General features: G+C 43.3%; 1 protein-coding gene across 1 annotated transcript; it reads right to left on the reverse strand.

Annotated features, from left to right (window-relative positions):
* Positions 1–1,127: 1,127 nt before the first annotated feature.
* Positions 1,128–21,818, reverse strand: LOC119395709 (3-hydroxyacyl-CoA dehydrogenase type-2-like). The gene is given in 7 exon segments (XM_049416754.1): positions 1,128–1,330; positions 6,178–6,415; positions 9,056–9,073; positions 9,075–9,221; positions 17,441–17,605; positions 21,081–21,204; positions 21,801–21,818. Coding segments are annotated over 6 exon segments (786 nt in total). The 5' UTR covers positions 21,108–21,204; positions 21,801–21,818; the 3' UTR covers positions 1,128–1,139.
* Positions 21,819–24,657: the final 2,839 nt, after the last annotated feature.

The raw sequence follows: 24,657 nt of genomic DNA on the forward strand, positions 1-24,657 counted from the left end.
AGCGGCAACCTAGAAACAACTTAGCATCACCTAGCTAAAGCCTAGCGACAACCTAGAAACAACTTAGCATCACCTAGCTAAAGCCTAGCGACAACCTAGAAGCAACCTAGCACCACCTAGCAATAACCTAAAATCAACCTAGAAACAACTTGGCATCACCTAGCTAAAGCCTAGCGACAACCTAAAGCAACCTAGCATCACCTAGCTAAAGCCTAGCGACAACCTAGAAACAACTTAGCATCACCTAGATAAAGCCTAGCGACAACCTAGAATCAAGCTAGAAACAACTTAGCATCACCTAGCTAAAGCCCAGCGACAACCTAGAATCAGCCTAGAAACAACTTAGCATCACCTAGCTAAAGCCCAGCGACAACCTAGAATCAACCTAGAAACAACTTAGCATCACCTAGCTAAAGCCCAGCGACAACCTAGAATCAACCCTAGAAACAACTTAGCATCACCTAGCTAAAGCCTAGCGACAACCTAGAAGCAACCAGATTAGACTTCAGAATCGTCCAGTTTCGCTGTGTCAAGCCTTGCGCGAACTCAGTGCAAGCTTCGCAATTTTTTTTTCACTGGACACAAATATTTCCTATCTTCCGCTTTTTAATGCGACATGCTTTTCTGCAGTCATAGCTACATGCTTGCATCTTGAAAGCAGTGTGTGAGGGAGAGACCTTAAAGGCAAACTGTATTTGACAATGTTCTCGTAAAAATTAAAACTTTATTTTTTTTCTAGTGGATTTCACATACAAGTTGGCAAAGAATTATTACTTGTCTCTTTAAGTTTCCAGTAAATAAATCACTTCATTATTCCAAGAAAAAAAAATTTACTGGCCTCGGTGCCTCTTCAAGTACGCAGTGCAATGCCTTGGAATGGTAGACTTCCCGGTACATCTTGCGACTTGCTCAGTGAAACCGTCAATCATACAAGCTTACATTTGTCATTTTTCGCACTCATACTGAAGAAAATACTGAGTAGCACAGTATTCATTTGAATAGTTGGATAACACACAAATGTGAATGCAGTCTGCTTCAATAAAAATGCACAAAGATACACTTACAGATAAGTGTATATTCAAATGACTGCATAGTGAACAACAGGGCAGCACATTTATTGTCCGGATAATATAAAGCACCTAGCTAACCATACGGAGTGCACCGTCGAGACGAATGACCTCGCCATTAAGCAGAGGGTTTTCAACAATGGACTGCACCAGGTGAGCGTACTCGTCGGGGTCTCCCAGCCGCTTGGGGAACGGAATGGTCTCGGCCAGGAATGTGCGCACCTTCTCGGGCAGCGACTCCAGCAGTGGTGTGTGAAACAGGCCTGCAGAGAAGTTTCATTTGACTCTGACCAACAATGCCAAGGCACGTGCTTTCTGGAATTGCAGTCGCACAAACACAAGGTTGAATGAAATTCAAACTTTTAAATGCGAAGCATTTCTTAGCGAACTTCTGCGACTTTGAGCGTATCTATCTGTCTGTCTATCTATCTAGCCGCCCACGACTTTATGTTCTCCTGGCCGTTTCGTTAATGGGATGTATGCCAATATTGGTACGACACAACTTGACTGTATTACGAACATAAATGACAGGTCATAACATGAAAATCACGACATGCATGTCATGGACAGCATGATTTACATGCCACTGTCTTGGGGCTCTTGCAGCCGTCTCGTTAATTTGATATATATACCAAAATTTGTGTGGCATGACAAGAGTGTATGACAAACATAATGACAGGTCCTAAAGCGCAAATCATGACACGCATGTCATGTACAGCATGATTGACATTACATGGTCCCGGGCCACTCGCGGCCATTTAAATGAATGTATACATAGCAAAACTGGTAAGACGAGACATTTCTGTGTGACAAACGTAACTGACACATGGTAACATAAAAATTATGACATGCATGTCATGTACGACATGATTTACATGCCATGCTCATGGTGCCCCCGCAGCCATTTGGCTCCCTTGATATACACCAAAATTGGTATTGTGTGATGATACTGTGTGACGAACGTAAATCAGTGGTGGTAATGGAAAATCATGACATGCAAGTCATGTACGACATGATTTACATGCCACGCTCATGGTGCCCCCGCGGGTTTTGGCTCCCTTGATATACACCAAAATTGGTATTGTGCGAGGATACTGTGTGATGAACGTAAATCAGTGGCGGTAACGGGAAAATCATGACATCATGGCCACTTCACTCGCTTGATATTCACCAAAATTGGTATTGCGCGATGAGACTATACGTATGATGAACGTAAATCAGAGGTGGTAACGTGAAAATCATTACATGCAAGTCATGTACGACATGATTTACATGCCACGCTCATGGTGTCCTCGCGGCCATTTGGCACGCTTGATATACATCAAAAATTGGTATTGTGCGACGATACAGTATGATGAACATAAATCAGTGGTGGTAACTTGAAAATCACGATATGCATATAATTTAAGGCATGATTTACATGCCACGCTCATTGCCCGATCGCTGCCGTTTCGCTCGCGTGATATACACCAAAATAGGTATTACGCGACATGACAGCATGACGATCATAAATGAGAGGTAGTAACATGAAAATCATGACATGCAAGTCATGTATGACATGACATTATAAGAAAACAACACTATAAGAAAAAAAATTGGGCGACCCTTAAGCTTCGCCTTTAAGAGTTGAACACGATAGCGAAATCCGGCCCCTAGTGCGAACTTCAACCACTAAGTGCATACTTATTAATGTGTGTTGTTACACACATGCACACAGACACACATGCGCAAGCGCGACTTATCTATGGTATTGGTACAGGTTTTCCATCTATTCAACAGCAATTCTATAACAACTTCATGAAAATATTGTACAGTGATGTAGTCACATGGTCCTGTATTATGAACTGCGCGTAGGCGTGACACATGTATTCGTAAATGGTCACATTCTGTCGTCCTTCTTGCGTTAATTATCTGGCAACTGTTCGATTTGTTCTTCTGAAGAACTCTTCCGGTCAACCGCAACAAGCATCGCCTTATGGCGCTAAAAACCATGCTAAAGACACACAAACACACACACACAAACACACACACACACACACACACACACACACACACACACACACACACACAATTACAAACAGCTCTAAAATTGACAACTATGTCCATCTAGCGGAAAACATATCAAACAAGCAGCAAACATTATGACCTCCGAGATGGCGGGCGCGCTGGACATACTAGTGTCCATTTTGGAGCTGTTTGTAATTGTTTGTGTGTGTGTGTCTTTAGCATGGTTTTTAGCGGAGATGGGTGCAAAGCGTAGTTTGATGGCCTCGCTAATGCACCTACAAATCGCCGAATGGGCTCATTTTCGTCGTGACACCTGCCGAACAAAATAAAGAAGAATCCCTCAAGGCTGTGCTTAGCTTGCAAGGCACACGGCAAGAAGTCCAAGAGCCGATGTGAGTGCGAAAAATGTGAACTTCGTCTTCACATGCCTGTGTACTTCAAAGTTTTTCACACATGAAAATTGCACTGAAACAGTTGATGCAGTTAAGTGTCGCCTTGCGCGATTGTGCGCTTCTGCCATGCAACATTAAATGCGTTAAGGAGACTCCTTCCACTACATGGCATTTATGTAGTGTTTTTTCTGAAGCAGTTGCAAGTAACATCGTGGCTTTGTGGTAGGACACCTGCTGGCCACGCGAAAGGCCCGTGTTCGATCCTCAATGGGACCGAAGATTTTTATTGTTTATTTTATTTGCTTCTTTCTCAATTTTTCGGTCACGGACGATTTTTTGCTCACAATCAACAATGCCGTCACCGTCACCGACGCCAACACCGGAATTTTTGCGACACGAGCTCTCTAACGCTATTGCGTTAATAAATAGCATCAGCGGCTAGACTAGCTTCCTGTCAATCTTGCCACATACATTGTTTTTGTGTTTGACAAAGCAAAGTTGCCAAAAATCCCTGTAAGAAATATGCTTAGATATGTGTTAGAAATTGCGTATCCTTTGTTCTAATGCAGATATTAACAATTCACATAGAGATTTTGAATCTGTGGAGAAAACTGAATAAGTGTATTAAGTTTCATTCCATTCACACGACTTTTAAAACTCCATTTTTTAAGACCCACGTCTCTCCTTAAAAATCTATTGTGAAAGATTGCTGCAGCAAGCTCACAGGAGGAAATAAGATGGAGCGCGAGTAAAGCCACCCTGCTGTCTTGACATTAATGCTCACATTCTCTTGGCAAGTGTACAATGTCCCCACAATGCTTTCTTTTACAGCGAAAGCTGTTATGAGATCATTTCACCGGCCGTTTTTGGCGCCGTAGTTGTCCGCCGCCGGTGTCCGTAACCAGTATCGCTCGAAATAAGAAAAAAAAAACTAAATAAGAAAAAAATTCCAGGATGGAACGAGGTTCGAACCTGGGCCCCTCTGCGTGGGAGCCCAGTATTCAGCCTCTGAGCCATGCCGGTGCTTGAAACTGCTTTGCAAAAAAGGTCCTATACAGGTTTCATGTCCGGAAGGAACCACATTAGCATATGCAATATAGCTGTGGTAGAAGAGTAAAATAAGCACCAAGCGTCGCACAACGCGAATTCTGTAACCGGGCGTCACACAATGCGAATTGCACAACGAGTAGGTTGTTGAATGCTTCCAACCAAGGAGGTTTAAACCTCCTTGCTTCCAACCCATTACAGGGCTCTGCCATAATTCTTCGTCGTCATCAGGCACAGCATCAACAAAGTGCGCATAATGCCTTACATGCGTTTAGCAGGTACCACGGCTCTCCGTAGAATGACGAAAAATGGCACAGTGCCGCTGCCCTACTTCTAAAAAATTACAATGATATATAGCGTAGTGGGTTCCTCGCAAGTGCACTTGTATTGGTTGCCAAGGAAGCCCATAAGCGCATGATCCATTTCCTCGGGGTCTCAGTAAAATTACAATGATTTATAGCGTAGTGGGTTCCTCGCAAGTGCACTTGTATTGGTTGCCAAGGAAGCCCATAAGCGCATGATCCATTTCCTCGGGGTCTCAGTAAAATTACAATGATATATAGCGTAGTGGGTTCCTCGCAAGTGCACTTGTGTTGGTTGCCAAGGAAGCCCATAAGCACATGATCCATTTCCTCGGGGTCTCAGTAAAATTACAATGATTTATAGCGTAGTGGGTTCCTTGCAAGTGCACTAGTATTGGTTGCCAAGGAAGCCCATAAGCGCATGATCCATTTCCTCGGGGTCTCAGTAAAGTTCTTCACCCCCCCCCCCGTCTCTCTCCCACGTCAACGTATGTTATACAGCATGACGGGAGAGGGAAATAGCGACTGGGCGTCACCCAATGCAAATTACATATCTGGTGGGCCGTTTAAAGCTTCCAACCCATTACAAAGAGCTGAGCCGTAATTCTTCATCGTCATTAGTAGTCACGTCAACAAAGTTCGCATAATGCCTTACAGACGTGTAGCTGGTGCCTCGCTTCTCCGCAGAATGACGAATAATGGCTTAGTAGGTGCTTCCCAACTTCACAAAAATTGTGATTTATGGCGTAGTGGGTACCTTTCTAGTGTACTTGTATTGTAGCCCCAAGAGAGCTTACAACGGGCTCTAGAAACGCCGCTCTTCCAGCTTTCGCTGTGACTGTGCTGCGGTTTCAGCGCAGGCCTGCCGTCTTTTTTCACTGTTCTGTAGGAATACAGTCAACTAGTTGCAGCTGGAGTCAGTAGTGCACCCAGGATTTCTATCAAGGGGGGAGGGGGGGGTGAAATTTTGACAAGATCATGGGACTGCGAGGAGGAGAGAGGAAGCAGAACCTTGCACATATGCCATTTCCTTACTTCAGCTGGAGTAAACCAACAACAAATAAAGTGCCAAATGATAATAGCATGCAGTTTGCGTTCCTACAGATTCCATCAGGAAAACTTAAACCTCAAGCCACCTCCTGAATTGCAATGACAATGTCAACAGGTCCCTTAAAAATATATGTTAGTCTCTGTGAAATAGACAGTGGGGCAGTGAGGGGGGAGGACATTATGAACCCCTAAACCTTACCCTTCACCCCCCAACAGTGCACCACCAGCTGGAATAGTCGCACTGTATTCCAATTTAACTTCAACTTTCTTTTTTTGTGCATTTCAAAAAGTGTAGTGTGAAGTAAGTCTTGCCTGGTGCAATAGCGCAGCAGCGGATGCCTTGAGAAGCCAGGTCTCGTGCCAATGGTAGTGTCATGCCCACAATGCCCCCCTTGGAGGCACTGTAGGCCACCTGGCCGATCTGCCCCTCGTACGCTGCCACGCTGGCGGTGTTCACAACGACGCCCCGCAGACCGTCGGGGCCCGGCTCATTCTTGCCAATGAGGCCGACCGCCAGCCGCACCACATTGAATGTCCCCACCGTATTCACCTGCAGTGCAGAATAAATGGCAATGTTGCTTGACTCTTACAAACCCTGTCACACACATACCGGATATCTCCAACTGCAAGGCTTTGTTTCTGAGGAATCAAGCTGTAGCTTAATATTAGGTCTGCACTTCATCTATGCCTTCTTCTATGACAAAATTCACTCATTCTTTTCTTTTTTTCCCACTTGAGGCTGCAACAGAAGTTGTCACTGCAACCACACAAGTAGCATGTAGTATTTTGTATTAAAAAAAAAAGTAAGTAATATTGATCTTCAAAATTGATAGCGCGAAATCGAACAGGACTATGAAGCAACACAGATGCACAGGACAGGCGCCTGTCCTGTGCACCTGTGTTCCTTCGTAGTCCTGTTTGATTTCTCGCTATCCAATTTTGAAGATTATGAACCAACTAGCCCAGCAACGCATTTTGTTAATTAATATTTTTATTTTATTTACAGATACTGCTGTCTCATGTTTAAGACATTGCAGGAGTGGTTACAAGAAACGCACAAAGAGCAACAACAAAAAATGGCTGATCCCTCCGTCGTAAATCAAACACGAAAGTGAAACGTGTCTTCAAAAGTATTCATAACTTGTACAATGACGTGCTTGGCACTATAGTTGGCGCGAATTTACAACTGTGCATGTGGTAGTCGTCTCAAAGACGATGTCTACCCGATGGAACGCTCATATTGGCTTCCTAAAAAAAATTCGGCTAGTAAAAGTTATCTACACTGCCAACAGAGAGCACCTTGCAGAGGGAATGTGTGAAAGATATAAGGCAACCGGCGTCTGCCAAACTGGCTAGTTGGTTTAAATTTCCCAGTGGCGGATCTGTTTTTTTCTTGTCTTCTTTCTCACCCGTTGGCGTCCATTTTATGAACGTCATATCCGGTAACGGAAGTACTTGGTGGACCCCGGTATAAAACACTTTCGTGTTAAAATGAAAACATCAAAATCATAACTGGACACTTGTTTTACAAACTGTGCATGTGGTAGTCGTCTCAAAGACGACTACCACATGGAAGCCAATATTGGCTTCCTAAAAAAAATTGGCTTAACCAGTTAGCATTCCAGGACCAGCTAAAACAAGAAAGAAAAAGTAGAAAAATGTGAGGAATGTTGAAGCATAGAGCCACTCCACTCCAGGTTTGCCATTTACAACTGAGCCACTCGTCTTGTTTTATGCTCCTACAAAAATAGTGTTTCTAAAACAACATGCCGTGTTGGATATATGCTGCATTTTGTCTTGCTCCCAGCTAGCAGTTTATGAGGCCACCTGACCTACCCTAATGCTGTATGCTCGCTCCACGCCTGCACAGCAGCACTCCTCTTTACAAACGACCAATGACTGTACCCACCAAAGTTGCACGCCAGTGCTGCGCCGTTTCAGAGTTCAAAGTACTCATAATTACCCAATGATCACTGTAGTATGCCCTCACATGCCTGCCCTGGGACTTTTGACTGAGGTGCTTTTATATGGAATGTTCTCAGCCGATGGAGAGCACGTGTCGCTTTTCAACCAGTTTTCTTCAAATGTCCACACATTTGGATTCCTGCAGCAAAAGTTCTGGCAGAAATCATCTTGAAATGGCCATTGATGCGATTAGATCTGAAGCAATGGGGCAAACGCCATACTGCCACCGTAGCATGTAATGTGTGCACAAGAAGTGAAATCTGGACAAACTGGAAAATGTTCATCATGACAATCAAGAAAAGACAACAAAGACGGCACAATGCGAGCACTCAGTACTCGCACTGCGCCATCTCTGTCTTGCCATGGTGGTTAAAAGTGAAGGAGTGCATGCAACCGGGCTTCTCTCTCCTGGAGATCTAGCAGTGCCAGCACAAAGTCCACATGTGGCATGTCTGAAGACATACGTTCCATAGGTCAGTGAAATAATTGAAACCTGCTCTGACTCACTCAAACAATATGTTTATTGCTTACTGCTCACTCCAGCTCACCAAAATTCTACGCAGCCAGGTTAACTCTTACTCAGACTCAGCAAAATTCCAACGGGGTCCTTCCTACCCAGTACAGCAATGCACATAATTCAGTGTAAAATAAGGGACAGATTTCAGTGCAAAATGTGGGGTTGCCACTTTTACAGTGTGCTTAGTGAAACAAGCAACAGTGGGAGCTATCCAAAATGCCAGAAATTGTTGCATGCACAAGTCAGAGAAGGCTGTCTGGAACACAGGTATGCAAGGTTGGAAATGCAGACGTGAGCAATTTTTTACACAGGAAGCGTTGCGACTATCCTGACACCTCTTGGGAATACATATTCAACTACTCAGAATGTTATTTTGCTAAAGACGTTATATTTCTATATGACTATACCAGTAAATACATCTACTATATGTCCATAAATCAATAAAGTGAACACGTATGGCAAATAAGCAGAGTTACAGGGACAGGCATGTTTGATGCCATTTTTACACACACACTCTCCAGTGCACATCTGAGGATACCACTTAACAGAAATGTTTGCCAAGCATGCTCGCATACTGCAGTGTTAAAATTAAAAAAATCGATTTTGCTGTCCATACCTCTTTTCAAAGAAAAGTAAATATCAAGTACATATAGTGCCAACAATGTTTCACAACCAATTTCACGGTTAATAGTACCGTGCAAAACTCACCATAACTACTTTGGTGAAAGTCTTCCAGGCTATGAGGCAAGTCCTTGTTGAAGTTGTAGGTCTTGAAGGCCACACCAATGCCTGCACAGCTGACAGCCACATCCAGCCTCTGGAACTTGTCCTTAATGGTAGCCAATGCCTTTCGTACATCGTCTTCGGACGTCACCTGGCAAGACAAGAAAACATAAATGAAGAACACAAAGGCAGCCATCATTCAAATTTTCTGTGAGTGGAACTGAAAATTGGAGGCCAACTGTTATGTTGCTCAGGCTCCATTACCAAAGAAGGGCATTTGGCAATATTTTGGGCTAAGTTTGCCCTTTACTGCATGGCAACTTGTTTGATGCTATCATAGACCAACATGTGCAGTGCTGGCTGCACAATAATATGTTTGCATCACCTACTGAATTGATTTGGGCACATAGAATGGTGGCTTTTTCTTCCCTTTGTAGGAATTCACGCATCTGCACAAGTTGTGTGATGGCATTTTTTTCCTTTGAAAAATTCTCGTGCCCCCTTTCCTCCCAACCAGACAGGTGGCAGCTGGTCATAAATCATTGTTCCATTGATGATGTCCCATTGGCCGAATTTCGGCAGGACTCGAGCCTTGCTGGCACTTGCCCGACAAGCGCAGGTGTGAAACGGGTTTCAAGGAGACCACTTTGGGGCTTCAGAAGGCACATACGGGTTTTGGCCTCTCTGGCCTGCAACGATCCTTTGTTCTTTGTCGCCGGCCAGTGGTTACATCGTGTTGTCAGGGCCCCTAGCCTTGGTATGTGTGCATGCCATTTTGTGGCCTCATAGTCCAAAGGCAGCACATCACAAGTGGCCTCCATCTATTTCTCTAAACTGTTCCTATGCCTGTTCTTTCCCCTGTTGTGTGGGGAGCGAGATCGTGGGTGCGCTGGCCAAAAGTTAGGTTGGCCCTGCAGGCCTGGTCCTTTGTTCTATAGGTGTGCCATTCGCAGCCACCAATTGCTATATTTCGTGACTTGTATTATTTTATTGGTGAACTGTACAGTTGTGTCACAGATGGTTCTTATGGCTTATGTAAAGTACTTGATCAGATTGTACAAAAAATCCTGTTAAATAAATCACTAGGGGTGTGCGAATAGTGAAATGTAATCTCGAATCGAATTCTAATCGAATAGTGCCGAATGGTGGCCAAAAATATCGAATAGTATATTTACTCGAAATGTGTACCGCCAGTTACGGGAAGACAAAAGAAAAATCAGGGATGTTACGGCGTGCTGACAGCTTCGTTACGCACTTGTTCGGGAGTGGCTTTTTGTTTCAGCTTTTTAGGTGCGCAGGCATGTTGATAGTAGAGCCGCCATTCCAGTCAGCAGCGGCACTCCTCATCTCCTAACAGAGTGGGCTACGGTAACTAGTTTTCTTTCCCCATCGTCGAGCAATAAGGCTCATCTGACAACGGTAATGTGCTTCATCGCCATGGGTGCTCCGGGCCCAAAAGCCTTAATTCGGGAGCCCGTTCACAACAGCGTTTTAACTGCACGCCGGAACGATGGGAGTTTCTGAACATGTGGTGCGGTGCGGTAGTGGCGACTGCCCAGAGTGAACAAATTTTTACATGCATAGCCAATCACTGAGGATTTCGTAGGTGAACGTCTGGTCTTTTTACGGCGCTTGCGGCATATACAACCGAACTACGCAAGAAGTTCGTGCCTTCGTTTCGGGAATGAAGTTGTGAAGGCCTTGACAGTTTTCTCATGCGTTTTTCTACGTGCGAAATGACATAGTCTCCTTTAAGATCAACATGCGCTCGCTTTTGTACCAGATGTCAATGAAAGTTAAAGGAATGGCGACGTTAGCATTAGTTTTAGCCACCCTACCCTAACCAAGTTGCACCACTGGCCTTTGTCGCGTTTGAGATATTCGTCCTGTCGAATTATTCGATACTTCAAATACTAGCTATTCGAAAGTCGAATCGAATTATTCAATTAGGAACTATTCGATTCGAATTCAAAACTCAAATATTCGCACACCCCTATAAATCACCCATTTGGAGAGTTTCACCTGAGGTCTCCTTCGCTGTGTGCATGGGCTCGCCTTCTCTTCATGGTGAGAGGCTAGTCTCTTGTGCACAGCGGCACAATTGGTACATAGTGTCAAACACGGGTGTGGCACCTCACATGGAGCTCGGAGCGCTCAGACCCATGCTGGTGTTCGGTGCATGCAGGTGACAGAAGCAAGGCTATTTGTGCCAGGGTCAGTTTTATATATATATATTCGAGGACAAGGTGTCGCCAGATCCGGGAGTAATAGCAAAAGCAAGGTGTTTGACGCACAAGTGAAAAGAAGCTTTATTTGACGTTTCGGCTGTGGGCCCGGCCTTCGTCACATGAATAAAATGAAGACACCGGAACGGTCACTTATATGCCAGCAGTCACATTGATTACACAGTGATACAATAGATACTGGTGGAAAAATAAATTAAAAAAAATAATAAACTAACAACGTCATCATAGTCGCAAGGCTCATCGCGCAATCATACACACGCAAGAAAAATAGACAAGGAAAAAACAGCAATTGACAGCTCATGTCGCCACTGAGGCAGAACAAACAAACTAAAAAAAAAGAGAAAACAGGGGCATATGCAAAGCAAAAATAAAAAATTATACACGTGCAAAGCAGGACCTACAATTACTATGAAAAAAAAAAATATATCTATATATATATATATATATATATATATATATATATATATATATATATATATATATATATATAGATATATATACGCGTACATAAAAGATTACTTAAAGGAGATGAATGCGCATGGCACGTTAAGCATGCAGGAACATTAAAGTGCCAGGACTTTCATTGAGCCCAAAAATGATAGTGTTGAATTTGTGGACGAGATATGATTCCCGAACTTTTCTGTCACGATGAGAGCCGAACCCTGACTCTAGAATGGTAGCTTTAATCTTGCTGAAGGAATGACTGGGAAGCGCTATGTCTTTTGATAGGTTAGACAGACCGAAGCTGGTTTCGGCTTGGCTTATGTACTGCTTGTTACAAACAGAACACTCCAGAAGCTAGATTACATTGGGCGTGTCACAGCAAAAGTTGCCCCTTATTTTGAGGCTGAAACCTGAGGCGGTGCTGTGAGCTGAAAGTGAGGTCGTCATATGTGCACATATTGTGCGGCGTGATTTCTTACACGGGTGACAGCCTGAATGTACTGGTTTAGTAACTTTAGAAGATGTCACTATGTCATGCAAATTTTTAGAGCATCTGTAGACTACTCTTGGTGGAGTTGGGAATAGTGTTCGGAGATGCTGACTTTGCATGAGGATATTATGATGTTTTTGTAGAATACAACCTACTCTTGGTATCGAGGCCGAATGTCTAAGGACAAGGTTAGTTTTGTGTATCGTGGAAGTCTTTTTTGGTGCCTCTAAAAGGGTTTTGTGCTCGACATCGTTAGCCTTTGCGAAAGCATCGTGAACTAAACGAGCTGAGTACTTCTGTTTAACTAAAGATTCTCTCAGGGAAGTGCAGTTCTTGTGGTAGTCAGACTCATCTGTACATGTACGTTTGAAGCGGAGTGCCTCACTATAGGGATGCTGGTTTTCCAGTGTTTTAAGTGACTGCTCTGAAAATGCAGATATTGTTGCCTGTCTGTAGGCTTCTTGAAAAGCGTGGTTGTTAATCTGCCATTCCGTAAATATACAGTGATATCTAGGAAATCTGCGTATTCCTCTGAGAACAAATGTGAGAAAGATATGGAATTGTGAACGTTGTTGAACACTGCTATAAATGAAAGTAATGCGCATCTTCCCCGTGTTCCCAAATTAGGAAGATGTTATTGATGTATCGTTTATAAAAAAGTGGTGTTAGTGCTTGGCCGCTTAAGAATTCTTTCTGCAGCACATCCATGAAGATATTTGCGTAATTGGGGCCAATCTTCGTTCCCATAGATGTCCCGCTGACTTGTATGAAATGTTCATTGTTGAATTCAAAATTATTATACTGGAGAATTAATGTCAGTAATGTGGTTAATGTTGCACCATCAATGGAGCGGTCAGAGCTCAAACGCTCATATTCCTGACGAACAGCTCAAATTCCATCCTCGTGGGGAATGTTGGTGTAAAGTAACTAGTAACCAAGAGGGATCCTTCAGGAACAGTCAAGTCAGCAATGTCGCGTAAGAAATGGCCAGAATCTTTGATGTAGGAGGAGAAAGTTTGCGGAATATGGCTAATGAGGTTATCAACAAAACAGGAAATCTTTTCAGTTACGAAACCAAAAGCTGACACTATTGGTCTCCCGGGGTTGCCTGCCTCGTGAATTTTTGGCAGCAGATAGAACCTTCTTGCTACAGGACTTAGCGGGAGCAAGAAAGACGTGCCTTTATCAGTTAATTTTTTTATCTACCACGAGTTGTTCGATTTCTCCTTTTATAACAGATTTAAATTGAGTGGTGGGGTCATTTTCCAAGCATCTGTAGAAGGTATCGTCACGCAGCTGCCTGTAAGCCTCAGATATAGTAGTCCTCTCGATTCATAAGGACAATCGTGCCTCCTTTGTCAGCTTGTTTGAAGACAATATCTGCATTGTTGGCCAAGCTTTTTATTGCCTCACTTTCTTTAGCGGAAATGTCGCTCTTAAATGATTGCTGTTTTTTGTAAATTTCAAGTAAATCACGCTGGACCGCTTCTATATATAAATCGAGGCATCTGTCGCGTTGAACAGGGGGTGTCCATCGCTTATTAGAAAACGAAGGAGCATTAACGAACACGGGCTTATTATAAAAAAATTCTCGTAGCCTCATGTTGCGGGCGAAGTTATCTACATCTTGTAGGAACTGAAATTCGCTATATCCACCAGAGGCAGGACAAAAATCAAGACCACATGATAATACAAATTTCTCTTCATCTGACAAACAATGCTTGGAAAGGTTTACTATGTTATTATGTTCGGGTGTCTTACAGAGGCCTTCCGACGTGGCCCGTGACACGACGGTCGTTAGAGAGGTCGGCACAGGCACATTATCATAGATAAGTTGGTTCATCTGAATCTTAGACATCTCATCTTGCTTCTTTAGGCGATATGCCTCGAGTAGGACTATTTCTTCTGATGATAATCGTGATAGGGAAAGCAACTGTCATTCAGTGTTAGACAGAGATTTTGCAGAGTGCTCATAGTGATTTAAGACGATTTGGGTCAAGTCCAAGGATGCTTCTTTTAGTGGATCAGCCCATTTTGCTTGGTTAATGGGTGACAATTCAATGGCTGGATGATGTACAATCATGAGACCTTTAGGTGCCAGTGATTCTGACAAGTAAACATTCAACGTAGAAACATGCATTTCTTATCGTATCCTTTTTTCAAGTACCTTTCTAGAAGAGACACTTGGGCTAGTTGGTGATTCATCATTGTGAAGGAAAAAACAGCGCTAAATATGGATGAGGACTAAGGGAGAAAACACGACACAGTCGCTTTCTAGTGCGCAAAAAAAGGGTAGTGTATTCTGGAAGGGTAGATATCCTGGAAGCAAGGTAGCTGTGAAGTAATTGTAGATGCTAAGGTCCCTTACAAAAATAAATTTAGATGTCTATAGACTGTCTAAACCCACTTTCTGTCTAAATATATTTTTGTAAGGGGTGCTATCAACATATGCTTGAGTCCACCGCGGTGGTATAGCGGTTACGGTGCTCGGCTGCTGACCCGAAGGTTGCGGGTTCGATCCCGGCCGCGGCGGTCGCATTTCGATGGAGGCGAAATGGTAGAGGCCCGTGTACTTAGATTTAGGTGCATGTTAAAGAACACCACATGGTAGAAATTTCCGGAGCCCTCCACTACGGCGTCTCTCATAATCATACCTTGGTTTCGGGACGTAAAACCCCAGATATTATTATGATTATATCAACATATGCTTGAAGTGCTCCTTGATGATGCAATGCCACCAAAACTGCTGGTATCTCTACTGAGTCAAATGCCTCTTTTTGCAGTCTATAAAAGCCATACAATGGGGTTTGTTGTATTCTGCAGATTTCTTAATTACTTGCTTGTGCACACAGCTGTGATCCATTGTATAGAGTACCTGTTTCCAATGTCAGCTTGCTCTCTAGGTTGGTTAAAGCCAAATGTTTCTCTTATTCTGTCTGAAATTACTTTTGTAAATATTTTGTATAAAATCGAAAGTAATCTGATGGGGTCTGTTGTTATTCAAGCCTTTTGGACTTCCTTTCTGGTGTGTTATTATCATGGCATTTTTCTAGCCCTCTGGAACATACGAAATCGACTCCGCATAACGAACATTTTCTTCCAAAGTCATAGAAACAGGAAGTGTACATGGAAAAGCCCTCATGATGCAATAAAAAACAAAATCCATTTTATAATGTGTGGAGACCCACAGAAGTGGTGGCTAAGGTAACATGCCAAGAGAGTATAGTGAGGGTGAGGATCAGACTCAACCTGAAGAAAGCAAGAGCAAGATTAAGGGCCACTAAGTAACAGGGCAACTTAGATATAGTCAGGATAAAAAAAGATGAATTTAGGATTGCCCCTGAGAAGAAACATGATGCCTTAGGACCAGAAGAAACTAACGACACAGAGGGAATGAAGGAAACTGTAAACAGACCGATTTCTGAAGCAGCAATTGAAGTTGCAGGTAAACCACTGAGGTCGAAAAAGATAAACACTGTCGATCATTCGCTCAAAAGTTGCAAGGGCATTACAGAGCCCAGAAGGCATTCTCAAGGAAAATTCTATCCCATTGTCCCAATCAACATTAAATTTCATAATTTGAAGGCAGGTGCTTGAGGGTACAAACATACCTAAAGTGCATTTTCTCTTGGAACTGACCATCTGGCCATTTCTTATTGTTCTAACTTAGGACCCTATTCTCCCCTCAGAGAAACCTTATACAAGCTTTTTCAGTCATAAGCATACTTTGGTCTGGCTGAGTCAGTTCATCATGTTAATAGCGTTTTATAGACAGTCCTGATCATAAGGAAGTGTTTCTTTCATCCTTGTCTTCAGTACTCTTTTTAGTACACTGTAAAAATATATACATAATCATTTGCTATAAAAATTTCACATGCAGAAAATTTCACCCAGCTAACAGTTTAAAAACGGAAAGGTTGTTGTAATTCATGATGAGATCAACTACCTGGTTGTGTTTATTCGACAGAATCAGCACAAAGCATACTGTCACAGAAGTTAAGCTAAACACCTCGACTGCATGTTTGCCAGGAACAAGGTTCCTTGACCATTGTTGCCATGGGCCAGCTGAAGCTAAAAGAAATCAATCCCCCTTTTTTTGTACTGTACTTGACCTATACATGTACGCATATTTCAATTCTGTGTTTTTTCTCTTTCTTTCTTTTGTGTTTTGCTTACACTAAATCAACAAATTGTATTAGTACCTCAAAAGCCTTGTCCCTCAAGTTGTCCCTGTCTAATCCCAGCAAGAAAACATTAATTTCAGTCTTTACTTTGTATGAAAAAGTGCGATGAACTGTGATTATTAGTGCACAAAACAGGCAATGTTCGAGTGGCACCAGACACTCTTATTACTGCTATAGCTCCCAGTCATTAAATTTAGCTACAGCTGCCATCAACAGCATTTTCTTTCTTCAATTCCAGACATGCAGGTAAATTACAGTACATAATAGCAGTCAGATGTTACAACTGATGAGATTGAGAGAAAAAAAGCCTCATTTAATGTAATGACATTGCCCCCATTCTCTAAAATAAACATGTCAACTAGGGTGAAGGCTTCATCAAATAAGCAGAACAGAGCACTGTACATTGTTCAAAGAAACATTTATAAACAAACAATCAAACAAGATAAAATAAAGCATGTGTTTTAAACATGACAGTGGCTCAAACATTACATATAAAAGACGTCATTTACAAATGAGGTCAGTTACATGTGGGCTTTGACATACACCTGAGCTCAAGCGGCTATAGTCAGATACAAGATAACAAGGCAACTCGCCCAACAGTCTATTCTTCTGAGGCAGGATAGGCCCCGCTAAGATGACCGAAGCGCGGCAGTCAATTGCCTTCATGACTAAATGAACAGTCGTGCTCATGAGCCAGATGGCGAAGTCACCGGCCATCCTGTTTACGACATCTAGGGAGTGGCCATTGCTGCAGGCTCATATTCATTCACCTTTGAGGAGGAAATGGTGCTACCTTCTAAAGTTAATGTGCTTCAAAATGTCAAGCCCATCACGATCTAAGTGACTAGAGAAATACAGATTGCGTTTTTCACATTTATCTTTGCATTGCTGTCATAAATGACACAACGTCTGCCCTTCCTCGACAACTCTTCAAAGCAATGCTCCCTACAACTGTCCATGTCCCATCTGTGTGGACCAATGCCCTACACTGTGTGTCGTCACGTACATTGCCTGGTACAAAGATGCAGCCATTGCCAACTTCTTTGGCAACCTCCTCTCCCTTGGATGTGGGCAGGTCGAAAATGGCCACCTGCGCACCTTGGCGCGCAAACCGTGCTGCAGTCGCCTTGCCAAGCCCAGAAGCACCACCTGTCACCAAGGTCACAAGACCCTGCACATAACACATTTTTGTTTGTTTATTGGTACTGTTAAAAGGATCCATCAAAGGACAACGAGTAGTTACTGTCAGCAATAATTACACTTGCAACAATAAAAGCCTCGAACATAGAGTTGCGCTGCTTATCTCATGCATATGTGCAGCAATAATAAAAAGAACACAAGGCACTTGTAGTGACCACTGCATGGCCCAAATAAATAATGGCACATGGCTCTCATATAAATGTACTAAATGAAGAGAGGAAACAAAAATATCAGGAAACACATTTCATTTCTTAACGGAAGCAACACTTACAACAAGGAAGGGAAGGGGGGGGGGGCGTTAGGAGGTTTTAAATGCTGGCAGGAAACATCAGCTATTATGGCAACACGGTGATAGCATCGTTGTGGTCTTTGAGGAAACTACAATACAGCCACAAAATGCTCATGTGTGTAGTGTCAAGGTGTGTCTGTTGGACACACAGCACTTCAGCGCAATGTTTATAAAGAATTTTTTAGCACCACTGAAAATCTGAAGGGTCCTCTCAAATTTCACTGCAAAATTAGTGTGTCCATTTAGAACTTGTTAATTATAATGTGCATCTAATGGAAAGAAATTAGCATAGAGAGCCATTTGGAGACTGCATAACACAGGCTTTTTTCTTTTTGTGGAATGCCCCTAGGATCCTTCAGTGCCTCAGGTGGCAACAGATTTGCACTGGCATCCACAGCTCCCACTGAGCCACTGGTTGAAGCCCACATAGCAGGCACAAGCCGGTCTGCTTACCTAACAAACATCTGACAGGTTAATTTGTATTGGCCGATTTTATGTGAGAGATAGCTGTGCTTGCAACATATCCTCAAAGCATGCATTTATGTCACATGTGTCATCTGTGTCTATCACATGTCATTAAAATCACAACACATTGGTAGACAGATTATTTTAGTGAAACTCTTGTGGCAAAAACAGAGCAATTACTCTGCAGCTGTCCTTTTTTTTTTAATTTCCAGACCTTCAATATAACAGTTTTAATTTAACTTGTGCCATTGCAAAATAACCCCCTCAGCAGTGATGCATGCAATTGTACACATCAACTATGGAAGCTTGTCACACACAGTGACTTACTTCAACCAACTTGAAATGTGATGTGCACATTTGTACACGCTTCCCGGGTGGACAAGCACTCAATTAACTTCAGTGTGCTGCATACTGCTGCAAAGGATAATGCTGCTGAAGACACTACCATGTTTGATGAACCGTTCAAGTTGCTGCGCCATGCCAAAACTACAGGGTGTTTTTTAAAGACAATACAGATCTTCTATGAAAATCCTGACAGTAAGGCTCCTGTCGTTTTCACACACGAACTCCACGTCGAGGAGGAAATACTTTGCCGCAGCTGAAATAACACTGTTGCGACTAATTAACAAAAACTCGTTAATTAACTTTTCAATTGCTGACTTGAGAGCAGGTGTTTATATTGGAAAGTTGCAGTGCGTGCCAGTTTATGGCATAATCGCGTGTGCCATCTCGCTTGTGCCAGCGCATCACCTTACTTCTTGCATGCAGTGTTTGGTGCTTGTCTGTTTCTTTGGAGCTGTGCACAAGAAAGCTGCAATATCAACCTTTTCTTTGTCCGGGAAGCATAAAACTCAGGGGCTGCCATTGCGACGCTTGTTCTTGCAGACAGGCGAAATAATTTTGCGTGCCTCTTTATAGTTGCTCCATCAGTTACACAATTGGCTGTTATTATTACCCATGACCTAACATTACAAGAAATGCTAACCAAAGGTTAGGGTACACCAAATGCAACTTCTTGGAACAACTTTTATCTACATGCTAGATATTTTGCCTGCTTCTTGAATATGCTTCATCAACATGACACACAGGTAGCCCCATTTTAACTAAGTACGTATACTACAACCGCTGCTGGTTTGACCATCTTGCCAGAGGAGAATGGAATGCTGTAAACCACTCCAGTGAGGCAGTGTGCAAGGCACATGGCATGCATTTTTGTACACTTTTGAAGTGCATGAACGCTTCGCTTCACTGCACTGCGGACACAGAAAACTATGGGAACGCCACATTTTTCAAGCGTTGGGAAAGGTTGTGCACATAAGCACAGCCACCAGTTGTCTTGGTGGTTTTGTTTTTTTTCGGCTCTCCTACTCTGCAGACAGAACCTTGCTTCATCAATAAGGCTTTCCTAAACAGAAGCGATGGTTTCACCAGGAAAGGCCGTCACCCAGTGTCATGCGACCTCCCAGTACAATGGAGTAAAAATGAAAGCAAGCAATATTAGAAGGTGAGAGAAAAATCCGCCCATGAGCAAGATGGTATTGTGTAGGCCACAGGGAAACATTTACGTGAGCTTAAAGAAATTGCTGTAAATAGATTTCAATGGCATTTTTACACTCACGGTGTCACCAGTGACTTGATGATGCCTGATTGACGACTGTTCAAGGGAAGGTTCATTGCAATGCCTCTGTGAACAAGTTTTGAGTGGGCCAACTAGTGCTTCAACATTCCTGCTGTGTCTCATACCCTCTCCTGTCCAATTATGCTTCAAGAACCCATGTTCCATAATACCCTACCTTATTTTATTTACACGTACTGCCAGTTTGTAATTTGACTGGCAAGAATAACTCATTTAACAGCAATGGCTGGTTAAATGACTAAAAAAAAAATCATGCAATCGTGCAAAACCTCAAGCATATCTGCCTCAAACAAGGCAATTCGTACGTATTGGCAAACTTTTAGAACATGTTCACAAACATGCAGTGCAGGTTTTTTCCATAAAGGTAATCATTTCTGTACATCTTTTTGGCACTCAAAGAAAACGCCTAGTATGTTATGCCAGCTAGAAATGTAGCTGGCCCGGCCTGTATAAGCCATACATCAGCAAATTCACGATGTGTTCTTTGAACACATTCGTCTTTCAATTGAATGGCTTTCTGGGACTTCGTCATTTCGAACAAAAAGAAAAGAAGAAGCAGCACTTGTACCATTTTAAGTAATCAAGCTCGAGACATGCAATTAAGTGTGCAAAGTAATACGTTCTATATTGTTTCAGTTATACAGTACCCAACGAACGTTTACAACAATGCACAATCGAGCTTTAAGAATTCATCAAATAAGCGCACAATAATAAAGTATTCGGAGTATCGCAACAACGCAGAGTATGCTGGTGGTTTCGCCTTTGAGGAAAACGGAAAAGTGAAAAGGCAAAACAGCTTGGCTTATCGCGCTTTTCCTGGCCATATATCACCGTCAGCGTTTCTTTCCTGCGCGGTATCTCTATTCTCATTTTCTTTTAGCAAGTTCGGACCATCATGCAGCCGAGATAACACCGAAACGTACACATCCGTAAGACTCCGTAAGTAAACACGTGGATAACATCGGATAACTCTTGCAGCCGTACGGTCGCCCCGTACAATTGTACGTACACACTTGTCGGAGCTTTTTGACACTTGTGGCATACAAGTGTGTTTACCTTGACAGTTCTCACAGCAGCAGACATGACGAGCAGCCGATGTGTAGAAAGAGGCAGCGGTAAGCACGAGTCGGCACAGGAGCGAGCAGACACCGCACAGCCGCACGCGCGCCCTGAAGCTGCGCTGTTCTGCACATGCGCGGAAGAGCTCTGCACTTTATAGGGATTTTTAGGCGTCATTTAGGTACAAACAGTGGGCTAGTTTAGGCACATAAAAGAAAAAAAAAGGTAGTACCAGAGCCAGAGAACACCCATGGTAGTACTTTGGTAGTAGTAGTACCAGTAGTACTTCGGAGGGGAAGCCTAACCACGACCTCCTCTCGTGAGCCTAACATATCGGATGGTTTGAAAATGCGTCAAAAGAGCGCCACGTTGGAACACCCTGTTGCTGTCACCCCGCAACATCGTACCCTGGGGTAAGCCCTGTCCAAGGCCAACGAGAAGGCAAACCCGAGGTGAGGGACCTGATTAGCAGGTGTCACAGAACACCGAAACAGCAGGGCAGGCGTTCTGTGCCTGGCGCAAGGCGTGCTTGCGCTGCTCTCATTGTTAGCTTGTTAGTTGTGCGCTGCAGTCATTACGTTTTTCTAGACCCCGAAAAATGTCCGCATGCGTAGTTAAAGGGACACTAAAGGCAAATAACAATTTATGTCAGAGTGAAAGCCCAATGTATGACAACTTCTAAAACGGCAATATTATCAACAGCAGTGCCCTACTTACCGAGAAATTAAGCTAAATATATCACATGATGAGCGCCATGAGTGGGACATTTTCGAAGTGATCCCGATGACGTAGGGAAGTCGGCCTACAATAAATCACTAGTAATCAAGCTAGCAGCAGTAAAAAAAGAACATTCCGAGCATCAAAAGACGTAATAAAATGCTGTTTGTTCGTTTCCGCTTGATTCATGGAAAACAAAACCTCCGTGGCGTTGCCATGGGGAACGGCGCGTGTGGTTCTGGTTCAAAGGTTCCGTTTTCGCCGAACTGTGCCTCGCCCGTCTCAGTGGTAGTTTCGGGATCGCGCACTGCCGTGCGTGTTTTGCGCGCTCGTGAAAGTCGCTCTGACAGAAAGTTCGACATAATGCCGCATGCGTGTGATATTGCCGGATGCCCGAATGGTGCACAACGCCAGTGCTGCAGCAAGGAAACCGGTGTGTCTTTTCACTATGTGCCGCGGAATGAACACTTACGCTCGAAGTGGCTTAGTGTCATGCCATTGCGCCAGTGTGCTAAACAGTCTGCGTGTGTGCTCGCTGCACTTTCGTACTGAGGATTACGAGACCAACCGCAACTTGGTGACGGCTTTCAATGTGCCCATCCGAGCAAGTCTTTGCCGCAGCGCCGTTGTTGCTACTGTGGGTCCCGCTACATCCGCTCGGCTGCTACTAGTGTCGGCGGCCGCGCAGTAAAAGCGGGCAACGTTGGGCACGGCAGCAGTGACGTATGAGAGTCGTATTTTCAGGCGGGAGATTTGAAGCGCGCTAACGCGATGCGGACCACTAAAAACGTGATTTTATTTCAAAATAAGCACTTCCTTGGCACAAAAGCAGCGCTACGAGGTTTCTGGACCGCTATTTCAGCAATCAACGTCGACTTAATATTTGCCTTTAGTGTCCCTTTAAAGTGCACTAGAATATTCTAGTACATTTTAGGGTCGGATCAGGTGGGCTTTGTAACAGAGCTGACGTTTGGGCGAGTTGTTTACGCTTCATCTTAGCTTACAGCGACCGGACAGAAACGGGCGCCGTCCCGACGATTGCCCAATCCTTGAGCTAGCTGTTACAAAAATTTGGCATATAAATGAATAAAGAAAGTAAGGAAGGGAGGAAAATGGATATTTGCTGCTGGAAGCGTAAACTGCCGTCACCTGGACGGGATTTACATAGTCAGCATTGCCGCAATGCAGTCGTGTTATGCGGTGAAGTATGCGCAGTGAAGTGCAGTGGAGCATATATATACAGGGTCTGTCCGTAAAGTAATGAGGCTGGGCCTGGTAAAAATAATTTATTGATCTGATCGGTACATACCATTTAAATTCTTCAAAATAGTTTCCTTGAGCGTGGATACACCGACTCTAGCGCGATTCCTACGCTGCAAAGGCTCTCTGAAAGTCAGCTGCTGTGATCTTTTACAAAGACTGTGACAGCCTGTTGGATGGCGGGAACACCGTCGAAACGGTGACATTTCCGGCTTCTATTGAGCTTTGGGAACGGAACAGGAAGAAGTCTGCCGGGTTGACATCACGTTTGATGCAGCCCTGGTACCTGTCATGTAGGGTTCTAGCAAGCTATGGTGCACAAAGCATTATGTCAACGAAATGTTTTGCCGTGAATGAGGACCTCACCTTATTTGCAGCGACGATACTTGGGCGCACCTATTGGCCACCTGACAGTTGCCAACTCACCACTGCGTTTATTACTTGCTTTCAATGATTACATGTGCAAATAGTTAAGGAAACCATCTAGACCATGTTAGAGCATCGTGGACGCACGTAATTAAGAAACACGGATGCTGTAGGTCGGCACTGCAGTGAATTAACACTCTCTCCAACAGAAATGCTGAACTGCTATGTATAGTTTCTGGCAACGAGCCGAAGGTTCTTACCTGTAGCAAAGGTGTTCTTGTTTTGTTTAATGGGAAGGGTTTGGGGATGGGAATGACCTTTGGACAACAGTCATTTGCTTGAAGCATATAAACTGAGTTTGCCACTGTCACTAAACATCACTACAACTCACAAGTTGCTCACTTCATGGCCTTTTGGTCTCGATTGGCTTGATTGATAGTACACTTGAACTGCATACATATTATAGCATCATATTATAATTTGGACTCATAAGGAAACATATTTCACTCACAAGGAAATAAAGATGGAGCCTCTCAGAGGACAGTATGCCTGGGTCGTAAAAGCCTCACGTGGCAATTGCCTAATGATGCCCTTCGTTTCTGTACTTACCCAAAAATAGGTCGAACACAAATATATAGAGTGAGTGCTGTTAAGTGAACTTGCTGAAAAAAAAATTCTAACAAAAGTTGGCTTTTGCTTATTAGAGAAAGACTATTTTTATTGGACTTTATTTTCCAAGTGGTTCTATTTACTACAAGTATAAGTAATTTCCCAGTGCGGCTGGCACCAGTACTGCTTGAAAAACAACTGGCACTATGTAGGAACTGGATCCATGATCTTGGTATATAGTTTAGCTAGCTTTGATCATGAATATGAGTTCATAGCTTATTTCGTACAAAATTCAAGAAAAATTTATGACTTACATCTTCAAGTAATGTGGCAGTATGTTTAAAATTGGATGTCTGATTTCTTGTCTCTGAAGCAGCGCATGGGTACAGAGGTGTGATTTGAATGTCTTGCATATGAAATAAAAACTTTACTGGGCAGTTTATAATCAAACTTCTTTATCTCTGTACATTCATCAGTGCCCAAAGACTTTTTCATATTATTTTCAAGCAGTATGACAGTAAATGCATTCCTGTGTATTTCAGCTTCTGGCCCACCTGATGCTTAATTGTTACACTTGCTGTGTAGCACCCAAAGTGAGCCCCCAGTGAGAAGCCAAAGTGCT

Source organism: Rhipicephalus sanguineus, chromosome 6 (assembly GCF_013339695.2).
Source record: "Rhipicephalus sanguineus isolate Rsan-2018 chromosome 6, BIME_Rsan_1.4, whole genome shotgun sequence".
NCBI classification, from domain to species: domain Eukaryota; kingdom Metazoa; phylum Arthropoda; class Arachnida; order Ixodida; family Ixodidae; genus Rhipicephalus; species Rhipicephalus sanguineus.